General features: G+C 44.7%; 1 protein-coding gene across 2 annotated transcripts in view; it reads left to right on the top strand.

Annotated features, from left to right (window-relative positions):
- Positions 1-12,021: 12,021 nt before the first annotated feature.
- The window catches only part of COL5A3 (collagen type V alpha 3 chain), a 180,499-nt gene continuing 178,880 nt past the window's right edge, over positions 12,022-13,640 (top strand). For both annotated transcript variants that reach the window (XM_067463950.1, XM_060763835.2), the window contains exon 1: positions 12,022-12,197. In XM_067463950.1, the coding sequence (XP_067320051.1) occupies positions 12,104-12,197 (94 nt within the window). In that variant the 5' untranslated portion in view covers positions 12,022-12,103. The remainder of the gene's footprint in view (positions 12,198-13,640) is intronic.

Genomic DNA, 13,640 nt, shown 5'->3' with positions numbered 1-13,640 from the left:
CTCTGGTTGGCTGGATTAGTATTTAGGTGGTCAATAATAATACCTCTGCCCTATAGGGATGCTCCAACATTAACTGAGCAGAACTGAAAGAGAGAGACAGATAAATACTTTTTCTCACTACAGCCCCTGGAATCTCTAAGCCATGGATTAGAAAAAGTAAGCTTTTCAGGCCCTACGACGGAAATAAAATGCATACAAGTGTTTCGAACATTTAGAGGGAGCAATCTAAGATGCATGATTGTTTCAGATATTGCAGGCTTTGCATCCTAAAGAGAAATGGGAAACTCTATAAAAAAGTAAAGGTTTCCCCTTGATTTTAAGTCTAGTACTGTCTGACTCTGGGGGGTGGTGCTCATCTCCATTTCTAAGCCGAAGAGCCAGCATTGTCTGTAGACACCTTCAAGGTCATGTCTGCATGGAGCACCGTTACTTTCCCATTGGAGCGGTACCTATTGATCTACTCATATTTGCATGTTTTTGAACTGCTGGGTTGGGAGAAGCCGAGGCTAACGGCTGGAACTCACCCCACTCCCCCGATTCAAAACACTGATCATTCGGTCAGCAACTTCAGCAGCTCAGCAGTTTAACATGCTTCGCTGCCTCCTCCATACCTATAACTCTATACCGAGGAGGTAATCAGCTATTCTCTCACACCAGAAGCAACTTGCAATTTCTCAGGTCGCTCCTGACACGACAAAAATAAATAAATAAAATCAGCTAGTCTTTCAAGTGATTATGGACTGACTCCCAGCAATCCTCGCCAGCATAGCCAATGGTAAGGAATGCTGGGAATTGCAATCCAGAAGCATTTCCATTTCTACTCTAGACTACATCTGGCAATTGTTCTAATTTGGCAACAATAGTGCCAAATAATCCTCTGTCCCAGTTTTTCTCCTTCCACTTTCCCTCATTTGTCTGTTGCTACAACTGGGTTCAAAGTGAAAAAAATAGTTTGTACCCAATTAACTCAGCAGGTAGGAGAGAAGAAAGCAGGCTAGAATTTTTCCCCTTCCAATAGGCTCAGGCAAAAGCATCCTTTTCTAGCTTGTCTGTCATCCTTATGAATAACTTTTGCCATTTAGACCACTCTCTAATGTTGCTTGGTCATATGTATCCTAGTTTTCATTTGTGAAATTTCAAAGGCTATGTACAAACATGCATGCATTGCCACACAACAAGGGGTAAATTTCAATTCCAGTTCGGTTCATGGGCTTGCTGGGTGGCAACTCCCTCCATTTTCATTGCCCATCTTGAAAATGAGGAGTGAGAAGGACCTAGCTCAAAGGGTGTCATGACAGTGAGCAATTCTTTGCAGCTAAAAGGGCAATCTCATCTTTCTTCACAAGGATGATAAAACATCAAATCCGGGCGTCCCCTGGGCAATGTCCTTGCAGACGGCCAATTCTCTCACACCAGAAGCGATTTGCAGTTTCTCAAGTTGCTCCTGACATGACAAAAAAAATCTTTCTTCTAAGAAACACTGATATAGGCTCAGCTCAAGACGAGCAAACAACCCACATTTTTACACTGGGACGACTGTATCATAGAACAGAATTGGTCAGAGGAACCAAATGGCATTCTAATTGAGCAAGAACAAGTAGATCCTGCTTTGTAATGGATAAGGATCCAAGGTTGCAACTGTGATTTTCTGGGCAAACAGAGGGTGCCTCTCTCGAATGCTGTGGATACTCAGTGTTGTAGAACAGGACAGCTTTTTAGAGGTTCAGGATGTGAGGGCATCCAGAGGCTTTTGGACTACAATTCCTAATAACCCTAGCCAGTTTAGATAATGGAGAGAGATCATGAAAACTGCAACCCATCTATATTTGGAGAACTCCCTGTTCTCCAGTCCTGTTGTAAATCCACCCCCCCCCCCAAAAAAAAACATCTTGAAGTGTGGAGCGCAGCTTCTTTCCAGCAAGGTGTTTTTAAAAAATGCTGCTTCTCTTAGGCTGTGTTTCCACTGCCCTATATCCCAAGATTTGATCCCAGACTATTTTTTTATCCAAAATTATATGGCAGTGTAGACTCAGTTGAAATTAGATAATCTGGGATCAGAACCTTGGATGTAGGGTAGTGTAGATCCAGCCTTAAATGAAAAAAATATTTTTCCAAGTTCTGCAGCTCAGTGATTTAACACGCTGCACCACCTGGGACCAATGTGTATGTATTATGTGCCTTCAAATCACATATCACCCTATGGTGACTCCATGTATTTCACAGGAAATTTTTGGGCAAGGAGATTTTGCAATCTCCTCTGAAGTATAGCCTACAGAATCTGGTATTTATTGGTGATCTCCCATCCAAGTACAAACCAGAGCTGACACTGCTTAACTTCCAAGACCAGAATCTGCTGCGATCTTTGATGTTGTGTGCCTTCATGCCATTTCTGACTTGTGACAAGCTTTAAGGCAGACCTAGGGTCTCTTGGAGGAATTTGTTCAGAGAGAGGATTTCTCCATGGGTTTCTCTAAGGCCGAGAGAAGGTTTCCATTGCCTCCCAGTGCCCTAGTCCAACACTCAAATATCTACACCACACCTCTCTGCCTACCTGTAACGCAGGTCATTTATTGAATGTGCTTCTGTTGAAACAGAAAATACTAATGCAGAGGGGTTTTTGTTTCTGCAAAACCTGAACACTGTCACTAGATGACACTGTAGGCCAGATTTTAGTTTTTGATTGGGGGCAGCTGAAAGGCAATAGTATTAGTTTACTCTTTGGGTTCAGACTCTGCCAGCTGAATCATTTAGGGAAATGAGAGGAAGTGGCTTAAAAATAAGTAAATCTTTCTACAGTTAGAATCTGCATGTTGTCTCCAAACCTATTGTTTGAATTATCCTCTTGCCTGAAAGTACTGTAGCTTCTGAACAATTATTTTTCCCTCTTTCTTTTTCTCACACACAAGCACATTTTGAGAGCATTGTACACCGAACATTACAGGAAGTCATTTTGTTAAAACAAAAAAGAAGCGCTATTTTTATCTGGCATATCAAACAAAAATAAATAATTTGGTGGAAGTCTAGTTAAGTTTCCTTTGTAGCTCAGTTCTGCCTGAAAGAGGTATCCCAATAAGTTTAGTGACACTTACTCTCAAGTAAATAGGTCTAGCATGGCATCCTGCCGCTGCCACTGTAAGATGACTTCACTCTGGGATGACCTTAGCAAAGAATGATGGGAGACTTCAAAGCCAAATGGGACTTGAGGGGCTGTATTGAGAACATGGCCTTCAAGGATTTCATGTCAAGAAAGCATTGAGCTGAGCTAAAGGGCGGGAGAACCTGAGGCTTTAACTGTTTTGGACTTCAAATCTTATTACCCTTGGCAGGCCCATAGCCAAGATTTTGATTGGGGGGGGGGGAGGGGGCTGAGTCTGAGTGAAGGAGGGTCTACCCTAGCAAACCTTTTGTATTGTTACCCCAATACCCCCATGCATATGGGATATATTGAGCATAGTGATCAGATCATGATATGAATAAACATAACAGTTTAAATAATGTATTAGTAAGGCCTTGGGGGGGGCTGAAGCCCCTCAACCCCTCCCCCCCCCCCCCGGCTACATGCCTGGCCCTTGGGCAGGATTACCAATGGTAAGATATGGTGGCACCTGACATTTACAGCTGCAAAATCTTTCCTTCTATTTGGAAATAGTCAATGGGAGCCTTTCTCAAACAAGTATGCTCTCTTAACATTTAGGAAAGCAGCCCCATCTTGTCCACCCAACAGGTGATGGAGTCATAGGCCCCTTCTACACAGCTGTATAGAATCTACATTATCTGCTTTGAACTAGGTTATATGGCAGTGTAGACTAAGATAATCCAGTTGAAAGCAGATAATGTGGATTTTCGCTTTGATAACCTGGATTATCTGGGAGTAGAAGGGGCCACAGTCCCAAAGTCACCCACCCCTCCTCAACTCAGTGTTTGTTTTACAAGCTGTCACCTGAGTTGGCTGCTTTGCCCTGCCATTCCCTTACCTGTTCCTTGCCTGGACAATTAGGCTGGTCTGTATGCTGTGTAGGTTAAGGCTGATTCCACTACACAAGCAAAGCGCTATGATTTCACATACAATCAAAGAGCATTCTGAACCCCACCAACAACACAATTGGGCCAAATTTCCCACACAGAAACCCCATCTCTTGAAGGGACTTGCTGGCGTGAGCCTCCCTCCAGTCTCACACGCTCTCCCTTGCCTGCACATGCGCACTAAGCTGCTATATCCCGAATACGCCTGCTCTCACCTCCCTGTTTGGAGTCTCAGAAACTGTTGGAAACTAGGCACAAGCAAAGTGCTATGATTGCCTTTAACTGCCACGGTGGTCCACACTCTCGTAACATCCAGAATAAACTAATGCAATGCACTCTATGTGGGGTTGCCTTTGAAGATGGTTCGGAAGCTTCAAATAGTCCAACAAGAGGCAGCCAGGTTAATAACTGGGGCAACATATAGGGAGTGCACAACTCCCATGTTACGTAAGCTCCACTGGCTGTCAGTTTACTACCGGGCACAATTCAAAGTGCTGGCTTTGGCCTATAAAGCCTTAAACGGCCCCAGCCCAGTTTACCTGTCTGAACACATCTCCCTTTATGAACCACTACAGAAACTAAGATCTCCTGTGGAGGCCCTGCTCTCAGTCCCACCACCATCACAGGCATGTTTGGCGGGGGCCAGAGACAGGACCTTCTCAGTGATTGCTCCCTGGTGGAACTCCCTTCCTGGCAAGATTAGACCAGCCCCCTCCCTCCTGTCCTTCAGAAGATGATGAAGACCTGGCTGTGGGACCAAGCCTTTGGGGCAGTGTGATGAGGCAAAATGGTGTCCTGAGATGGTTTTAAAGCAACTTTTAAGTGCTTTTAATGTTTGTATATATTTATGGTTTTATGTCCCGGCATTGAATGTTTGCCGTATATATGTTGTGCTCCGCCCTGAGTCCCCTGCGCGGCAAGAAGGGCAGAATATAAATGTTTTTAATAATAATAATAATAATAATAATAATAATAATGGGTGCACCCTATGTAATCCTGGAGTTTGTATCTTGGTGAGGCTCTAGAGCTGATATTTCCAAGTGTGACTTCCTAATCCAAAAAGCCCAAAATTTAATAGGACACACCCATCTCAGTTAAAGTGAAATCACAGCACTATAATTATGAAGTGTGAAATGGATCTTAGGATATATCTATATTGTAGAATGAATGCAGTTTGGCACCACTTTAACTGCCATTGCTCATTGCTATGGAGTCATGTGAGTTATACTTTTAACAGTTTTTAGGCTTCTCTGCCGAAGAGTGCTTGCACCTCAAAAAACTACAAATCACAGATTTCGTAGCATTGAGACATGGCAGTTCAAGTGGTGTCAAATTGGATTCATTCTCCAATGCAGATGCATGTGAGAGATATAATTTCAGGCCTCCATTGATGCATGAAACTCGCTATTTGATCTAGTTGTGCTCTCTTCCCAGACTGGGCCACTTCACGGGATTGTTTATTTATTCCCCATACTTGTACCCTATCCTTTTCATTCCGAAGGGGACTCAGGGCGGCCTCACAACCGGCAACAATTTGATGCCCAACAAAAAAAAACACATTCCAAACATTAACAACTATAATTAAAACCAGTAATAAAACATAAATTGTTGAAACTGCAATTAAAATCATGTTGTGAGGATAGAAGGGGGTAAGAAAAAGGAGAGCCATGATCACAGTGGAGGAAAAGCAGAATGTAGATGTAGCAAAGTAATAATGAATTGTCATCTTTCTAACATTGCACAGAGATACCCCATAAACCACTACATGTTTTTAAAAGCACAGATCTAAGTTTGTACAGAACAGCTGATAGGGCAACTGATCAGTCCTTTCTCTAGGGCTTATGAAGGGTCAGAACTCTCTCCTTCATTCCTTCTCATCACCCCCTCCATTCCTTGGGGCCCTTGACTGAATCACCCCAGTGCCTCATGGTATGAGTCACGGGCTCATCTCCCAAATTGTTGACCCAGATTTTAAGTTCCCAGAAAATATTTACAGCTGTATCTGGAGTAACATCCCTCAGCCCCCTGGGCTGGAACCAGCCCAGCCTTCCTGCTGGCCTGGGCTTTATGGCTTGCACTCTCACTCTAGCTTTCTCCCTGCAAAAAACAACAACAAACAAACAAACAAAAACCAAACAAACAAAAAACTAAAAGCAGCAGCAGTTGTTTAATGAGGTCTCTGCCTGGTAAGGAAGGAAAGGCAGCTTGTCTGGGCTTCATCCACCGGGCTTCCTAGCAGGGATGGTGGGGACTATGAGAAGTGGCTTTCATGATGTTTTGGTCTGGTTAGGCTGCCCAGAAATAATAATAAAGCATATGCCAAGTATTATCCTAGCAGAGGAACAGTGGATGGGATAGGGAATGTCCAGCCCTATTCCTGCTGTTGTATCCAATAAATATGTTGAGCAAACTGGAACAGAAGTATGGCGGCACTTGGTATCCAAGACCCCCTGTGGATACACAAATCCATGGATATTCAAGTTTCATTGTATACAGTGGCATTGTAAATGGTGTTGCTGTAGGAATTTTAAATATATATATTTTAAAACCACAATGATTGAATTGGTGGGTGCAGAATCTATGGATGTGGAGGGCTAATGGTAGCTGGTTTAATGTCATATTGTCCATCTAGGTTGTGTGCAATGTCCGTCTCTCTCGCTTGTCTTGGACTACAGAAGTATGTATTATTGTGTGGATGCTTCTCCTTTCTGTAGGTGCATTGGGCTGGACAGCCTCTTTCTGGGCCTTTAGGACAGAGCTCAGAAAAGTTAATATAACTAGCCATCCCTTGCCATGCGTTGCTGTGGCCCCATCTGTGTTTATGTGTTTTGTGTGTGTATATATTTGTGTTTATGTGTATATATGTTGTTTTGCACGTGCATTTTAATGTTTTTTTTTGTATTTAAAGTCTTTTTTGTTGTGGTTTTCAGTGTTTTTATGAGTGATGGCCATTTGTTGGCCTGATAGGTGTATTGTGTCAAAATTCGTCCAGTAGATTTTGAGTTATGTTAATCCCACAAACGAACATTACATTTTTACTTATATAGATGATGACTTACAGAATCTTCCTCCAACAACAATCAGAATCAAACTGAACTGAGGATTTGGAGATAGATAGATAGATAGATAGATAGATAGATAGATAGATAGATAGAATAATATTTTCAATCTTTGCTGTAGGATTGCAGCTTTTTGCCTCCATCCTGTGCCTTGCACAGTTGGAGAGATGCAGTGCTGTCAATATCAAGAAGCTAGATATGTCCCTGCTTGAGAAATAAGGATTGAGAAAAGTAACTGAATGTCTGTTTGAGGGCTGATGCTGTTCAGGGAATAAATAGTTCTTTCTATGTGCTGTGTTATAAATATGTACAAGAAAAAAAATGCCATAGGCCACATGAGCTCTCTGGATCCAGTATTCATTGCTGCTGAAATCCCATCTTCCCCTTAAGTGCCCTGAACCTTCCACTTTATTTTTGGTGCAGTTTTAATGTATCATTCCAACATCCAAGAAGCTAACTTCAGCAGAGCAATCTTTTCTCCGTCTACCAAGTGCTGTCATGTTTGAAGCCACAACAGGGAGAAACATGAGTAGAGCTGAGCTGGAGATGCTCCAAGTCCAGAATTGCATGATAACAGCATGCATATTTCCTCAGCATTGATAACAGTTGTGTTGATTGATGTGAAGAGCCCAAATGCAGCAAAGCCAAGCAAGATTCTGAGCTCCTGGTTAAGTGATGAGGTAAATGGAGGAATAGGAGAACCCCAACAATTCCCAGGTTCAGTCTCCATTATTCAGCCCAAGCCTTAACAATTTGCATGCTGGACCTCATTCCTCACACCATCCTCCTTCTCCTCCTTTTCTCCCCTTTGGATGTGATATCCAGAGGGGACAGAGCAATACGGAGGAGGACTGGGCTGCATAACTTTCATTCTCTGGCTTCCCTAGTCTGTGTCCCAACATGCCTGGGCTTCCAGGGGGCTTAAAACACTCTTCTCAGTCTGCAAATATTTTTGCTAACTGACACTATATTTCCATCAGTGCTCCAACCAATTATTTTTGGAGGGAAGGGTTAGGACAAGTCACCTTCTCCACCTTGCTTTGACCAAAATCAGGGTATGCAAAATGAGAGCAATCCTCTGCTCCAGGCATAATGTGAATGTCTCAGTCCTGTCACTCAACTCATCCTTGCAGATGCCCAACCATGACACCTCTTAGAGTCAGGCATTTCTTTCTCAGGGTGTAGCCTGGTCCAAAAGTTTGGGCCAAGTGTGACCATCCTTCCAAGTACTCTAGTATTGTAAGTCCCACAATATGACTACGCAGGCAAGGGCTGATAGGATCTGCAGCCCAACATCTGGAGAACCACACATTCCTGGAGAGAGTGGCTCTTCTGTCCACACTGAAAATCTTAAACCCTCTCCTCAGTATATTTGACTGGAGTGATGAGAAGTCAGAACAATTGTGGTAACTTTGGAGCAACCTTGGGTTCTTTCAGATTTGTTTATTCAACCTTCTCCAGCCTGCTACACTTCAGAGACTACCTCTCACATTATCCTTAGCTGCCACATGGAGAACATTTCCAGATTGGAAGAGGAATAGTTTGTGGAAGGCTGAATTATGGGTAATCTCTGTCGATGGGTCAGTACTACTATTAGGCAGAATGAAGCAACCATCCTTAAGTGGTAGAAGCCTGGAAGAGCAGCAATGGGAGATTCCCCTTCCTCTTTCTCAGAGCATAGACCTGTGTGCCCTATGGCTAGCCCTACACTCCCTAATTTGACCTGGCTCCCCTTTAGAGTGATGACAAAGGATATTGGTCCCACTACCAGCCCCATAGTAAGATTCAACTTCCAGTCCAGTTGGCTCACGTATGTGGAACTGAGGAAAGAAGGTACTTTCCTGAGTTTGGCTCCAGGTAGCAAAATATCTTGAGCCAACTCTGGAGTGCTGTGTTATATGTTATGTACAAGGACTGTACTGCCTGCTGATTTCTCCAAACACCTTTCTCCAAATTCATTTGAGATGTGCGATTCCCACAGAGTTGACTGGGGATTTTCTCCCAAACCAAAACAGTAAGGAACCCTAGAACTGTTTTGAAGTGTTGTGTGAGGATCAGTGTTGCCAGTTGTTATGCACCTTCAAGCCATTTCTGGCTTACAGCAACCCACTTATGGGGTTTCCTTGACCAGATTTGCTCAGAGGTAGTTTGTCTTGCTTTCCCAGTCTAAGTCCAAGAGAGCGTGACTTATCCAAGGTTACTCAGTTGGTTCCCACGGCTGGGCAGAGATTCAAACCCTGGTCTCCAGAGTTGTAGTCAAAAGTTCAAACCACTTCACCACCCTGGCTTTCCAACATTAGCAGGCAAATCATTATTGATTTTGGCGGCTTGCTTTGGGGAAGGCCAATTACTTTCTACACCCATTATCATTCAAACATTGTTAAGCAAGAAGATTCTTACAAGCACAGCATGTTCTTAAAAGTGTCCTCCATGTGTTTGGCCAAATTTATTCCCAAGTGAATGTTTACTGGATAGACTACAAGCAGCCTGTATTATTCATGGGAAGGCTCTGTTTATTTGTTTTCTTGATACCGTCTCTACCAAAGAGATCTGGTGTCTCACCAAACAAAGAAATACCAGGGTTCCATAGCATTAAGCCATGGCAGTCAAAGTAATATCAATCAGTATAAATTCTGTAGCATAGATGCACCCTTAGTCAGGATTTTAAACCTAATCTGAAACAGTCAAACCCACAAGTGTGGCTGAACGGCTGTACCCTATTTCTCAGTGCTTGATCATTTTGTACACTTTCTGATGGAGAATGCCAGAACTACAGGAGCCTCACATTTGCCTTGTGTCATATTTATGGCTAGCTGCCTTTAGTCTTTATAATAGGAGAAAGGTAGCATAAATCAATAAAATAGATATATTTCATGAGCCTCACCTCACCAGGAGCCCCTGGTAGCACAATGGGTTAAACCCTTGTGCCAACAGGACTATTGACTGAAAAGTCAGTGGTTTGAATCTGGAAAGCGGGGTGAGCTCCCATCTGTCAGCTCCAGCTTCCCTAAAATATCAGGGCATCCCCTAGGCAACATCCTTGCGGACGACCAATTCTCTCACACCAGAAGCGACTCACAGTTTCTCAAGTTGCTCCTGACACCCCTCCCCACCCCTTGCCAAAAAAACAGCATAGTCTTATTGGGTGCCTGTGGATCACTTCCCCCTTCTTTTGGGGCCTGGGGGGTGCATCTACACTATGAATACAGTTTGTTGCTGCTTTAATTGCCGTGGAATAACTCTAATGCTAACCCAACACTCATTTTGGTACCCCAAATGTTAGCCCTGTTTCCAGGTATATTTGACCTGCTGATTCCAAAAATGGCACCAGTTTTCTCCTATCAGCTCTAGTTTTTGAGATATAGAACATAAGCCACCAACTAGTCTTTATCTGCTTGTCCATAAAAAAATATGATAACTGGATCTAAGAAACTAGAGCTAATGTGATTGATCCGGAGCAGTTTTCTGAATCAGCACCCTATATAACCCTAGGAACAGGCTGAAAACCAAGACACTAAGGAAAAAAATAGTTGGGCTGTGTAATATTATATTCCAGTTCTATGGAATCCCGGGAGTTGTAGTTTTGCAAGCTCTTTTGCCTTCCTTTGCCAAAGAGTACTGGTGTCCCACCACCAGGATCCCATAACATGGAGTGATGACAGTGAAAGTATGGTCAAACTGCATTGATTCGACGCCCTTTCACAAGTCATAATATTGTTTCTAATTGTGTGGCAAACAGTTAATAATGGTGCAAGTGCAATAAGTATTTATAAAAACAATTCATGCTTCTGAGAAAGATAGAGCCAAACATGAATAAACTGATAGTAGTGCACCAGGTTCATCCTTCTCATTTAGAATTATTTTAAATGTTATTCGTGACTTTTATTTTAATATTATCCTTAATTATCTTTAATTTTGTTGGGGAATCTGAGCTGTTAGGCCCAAAAATAACCCTCAGTTACCAAATTTGGCATAAATACTTGAAATGCCCAAATCTTAATACTGGTAAGGTTGGGGGATTTATTTTGTCATTTGGGAGTTGTAGTTGCTGGGATTTATAGTTCACCTACAATCAAAAACATTCTGGACTTTACCAATGATGAAACTGAACCAAACTTGGCACACAGAACTCCCTTGACCAACAGAAAATATTGGAAGGGTTTGGTGGGCATTGACCTTGAGTTTTGAAGTTGCAGTTCACCTACATCCAAAGAGCACTGTGGACACAAACAGTGATGAATCGGAACCAAACTTGGCATGAAAACTCAATATGCCCAGACAGATGTGAATAGACAGACAGATAGGATATAGACCTTGACATTTGGGAGTTGTAGTTGCTGGGATTTATAGTTCACATACAATGGAAAGAGCTTTCTGAACCCCACCAACAATAGAATTGGGCCAAACTTCCCACACAGAAGCCCCATGACCAACAGAAAATGCTGTTTTCTTTGGCGACCCCTCTGACATCCTCCTCATGCCCCCCCCCCCAGGGGTCCCGACCCCCAGGTTGAGAAACACTGCTCTGGAGCATCACCCCAATTCCACAGGACGCACTCAGTGTGGATGTACTCCAGGAAAGCAGCAGCGGAGCTACTGTAGCCCTCTAGGTTTGGATCTCCACTGCCACGCCGCGCAGTTTGGAACGGGCATGCTCTGGCAGTGCCCACCCATCCTGCTGTGATTGCTGTGGAAGTCTTGAGTGGCAGGGGTCCCGTGCCCAAGCCCAACGGGGAAAGCCTGTGTGGATGCGAGAAAGGCGCGGCCTCTGCTCTGCCCCGCTCCCAAGGCTCCTGCCCTGAGTTTCCTGGGGGCTCACCTCCCTTTCCCTCCCCCTCCGCGGAGGGGAGCCCCTCAAGGCTGCCTTGGCGGCTGGCCTGCGACGGAGAAGAGGGAAGGAGGGAGGGAGGGAGGGGGGAAGCGGGGCGGGACCAGGCGCGGCTGGCTTTGCCTCCGTCTCTCAGTCGCTCTCCTCTCGCTGGGCTCGGTCGACCTGGTCCCTTCTCTCTTTGGGACCGACGATGGGGCCGGCGGCTGGTGGAGTGCGGCTTGGGCGCCTCCTGGGCTCCTTGGCCCTCCTCCTCCTGTGGCAAGCAGTTCCTCGGGCGGCAACAGGTGAGGGAGACAGCGCCGGGCACCTTGCAGGCCGGCCCAGGGTTGCCATGGCTCGGGGTTGCCCTCTAAGGGAGAGGGGGGAACTCCCCCCCCCCCTGCACAGTCCATGCTGTTGACTGACTTAACGTTTTGAGGGCAATCTTGGGAAACTAGGCAGTTTTGGGGTGAGTCTATATTGCAGAATGAACGCGGCTTCACACCACTTTAAATTCCGTATCTCACCGGTGGCTCAGTGGGTCATGGGGTTTCTCTGGGTAGTTTGGCCGAATTCTTTTGTTGGTGGGGTTCAGAAAGCTCTTTGATTGTAGGTGAACTATAAATCCCAGCAACCTTTGCCTTTACTTTACATATCTCACCAGTATAGAATCATAGAGTTGGAAGAGACCTCGTGGGGCACGCAGTCCAACCCCCTGCCAAGAAACAGTAAAATTGCATTCAAAGCACCCCTGGCAGATGGCCATCCAGCTTCTGTTTAAAAGCTTCCAGTGGGTCAAACCACTGAGCTGCTGAGCTTGTTGACCGAAAGGTCTCAGGTTCAAATCAGGGGAGCGGCATGAGTTTTCGCTGTCAGCCCCAGCTTCTGCCAACCTAGCAGTTCGAAAACATGCAAATCAGTAGGTATCGCTCTGGCGGGAAGGTAAGGGCGCTCCATGTTGTCATGCCGGCCACATGACCTTGGAGGTGTCTATGGACAATGCCGGCTCTTCAGCTTAGAAATGGAGATGAGCACCAGAATCAGGCACGACTAGACTAAATGTCAGGGGAAACCTTTACCTTTACATTAGCTTTCAAGACAAGCTATTAAACAAGGTTGGGTCACAAAATGTACTAGGGAATTAATCCCATTCTGTATATAATCATGTTCCCTTCATTAAAAGACATCAGGTAACGGCCCTCCATGTAGTCATGCTGGCCACATGACCTTGGAGGTGTCTATGGACAACGCCGGCTCTTCAGCTTAGGAATGGAGATGAGCACCAGAGCCAGGCACGACTAGACTAAATGTCAAGGGAAAACCTTTACCTATCTCACCGGTATAGAATCATAGAGTTGGAAGAGACCTCATGGGGCACCCAGTCCAACCCCCTGCCAAGAAACAGTAAAATTGCATTCAAAGCACCCCCGACAGATGGCCATCCAGCCTCTGTTTAAAAGCCTTCAAAGAAGGAGCCTCCACCACACTCCAGGGCAGAGAGTTCCACTGCTGAACGGCTCTCACAGTCAGGAAGTTCTACCTCATGTTCAGATGGAATCTCCTTTCTTGTAGTTTGAAGTCATTGCTCTGTGTCCTAGTCTCCAGGGCAGCAGAAAACAAGCTTGACTTCCTCTCATATATTACATTACATGTCTTTCAAAGCACCCCTGACAGAGGGCCATCCAGCCTCTGTTTAAAAGCTTCCAAAGAAGGAGCCTCCACCACACTCCAGGGCAGAGAGTTCCACT

Source organism: Anolis sagrei, chromosome 2 (genome assembly GCF_037176765.1).
Source record: "Anolis sagrei isolate rAnoSag1 chromosome 2, rAnoSag1.mat, whole genome shotgun sequence".
In the NCBI taxonomy this organism is placed as follows: Eukaryota; Metazoa; Chordata; class Lepidosauria; order Squamata; family Dactyloidae; genus Anolis; species Anolis sagrei.
This window is presented reverse-complemented; position numbering and strand designations above follow the sequence as displayed.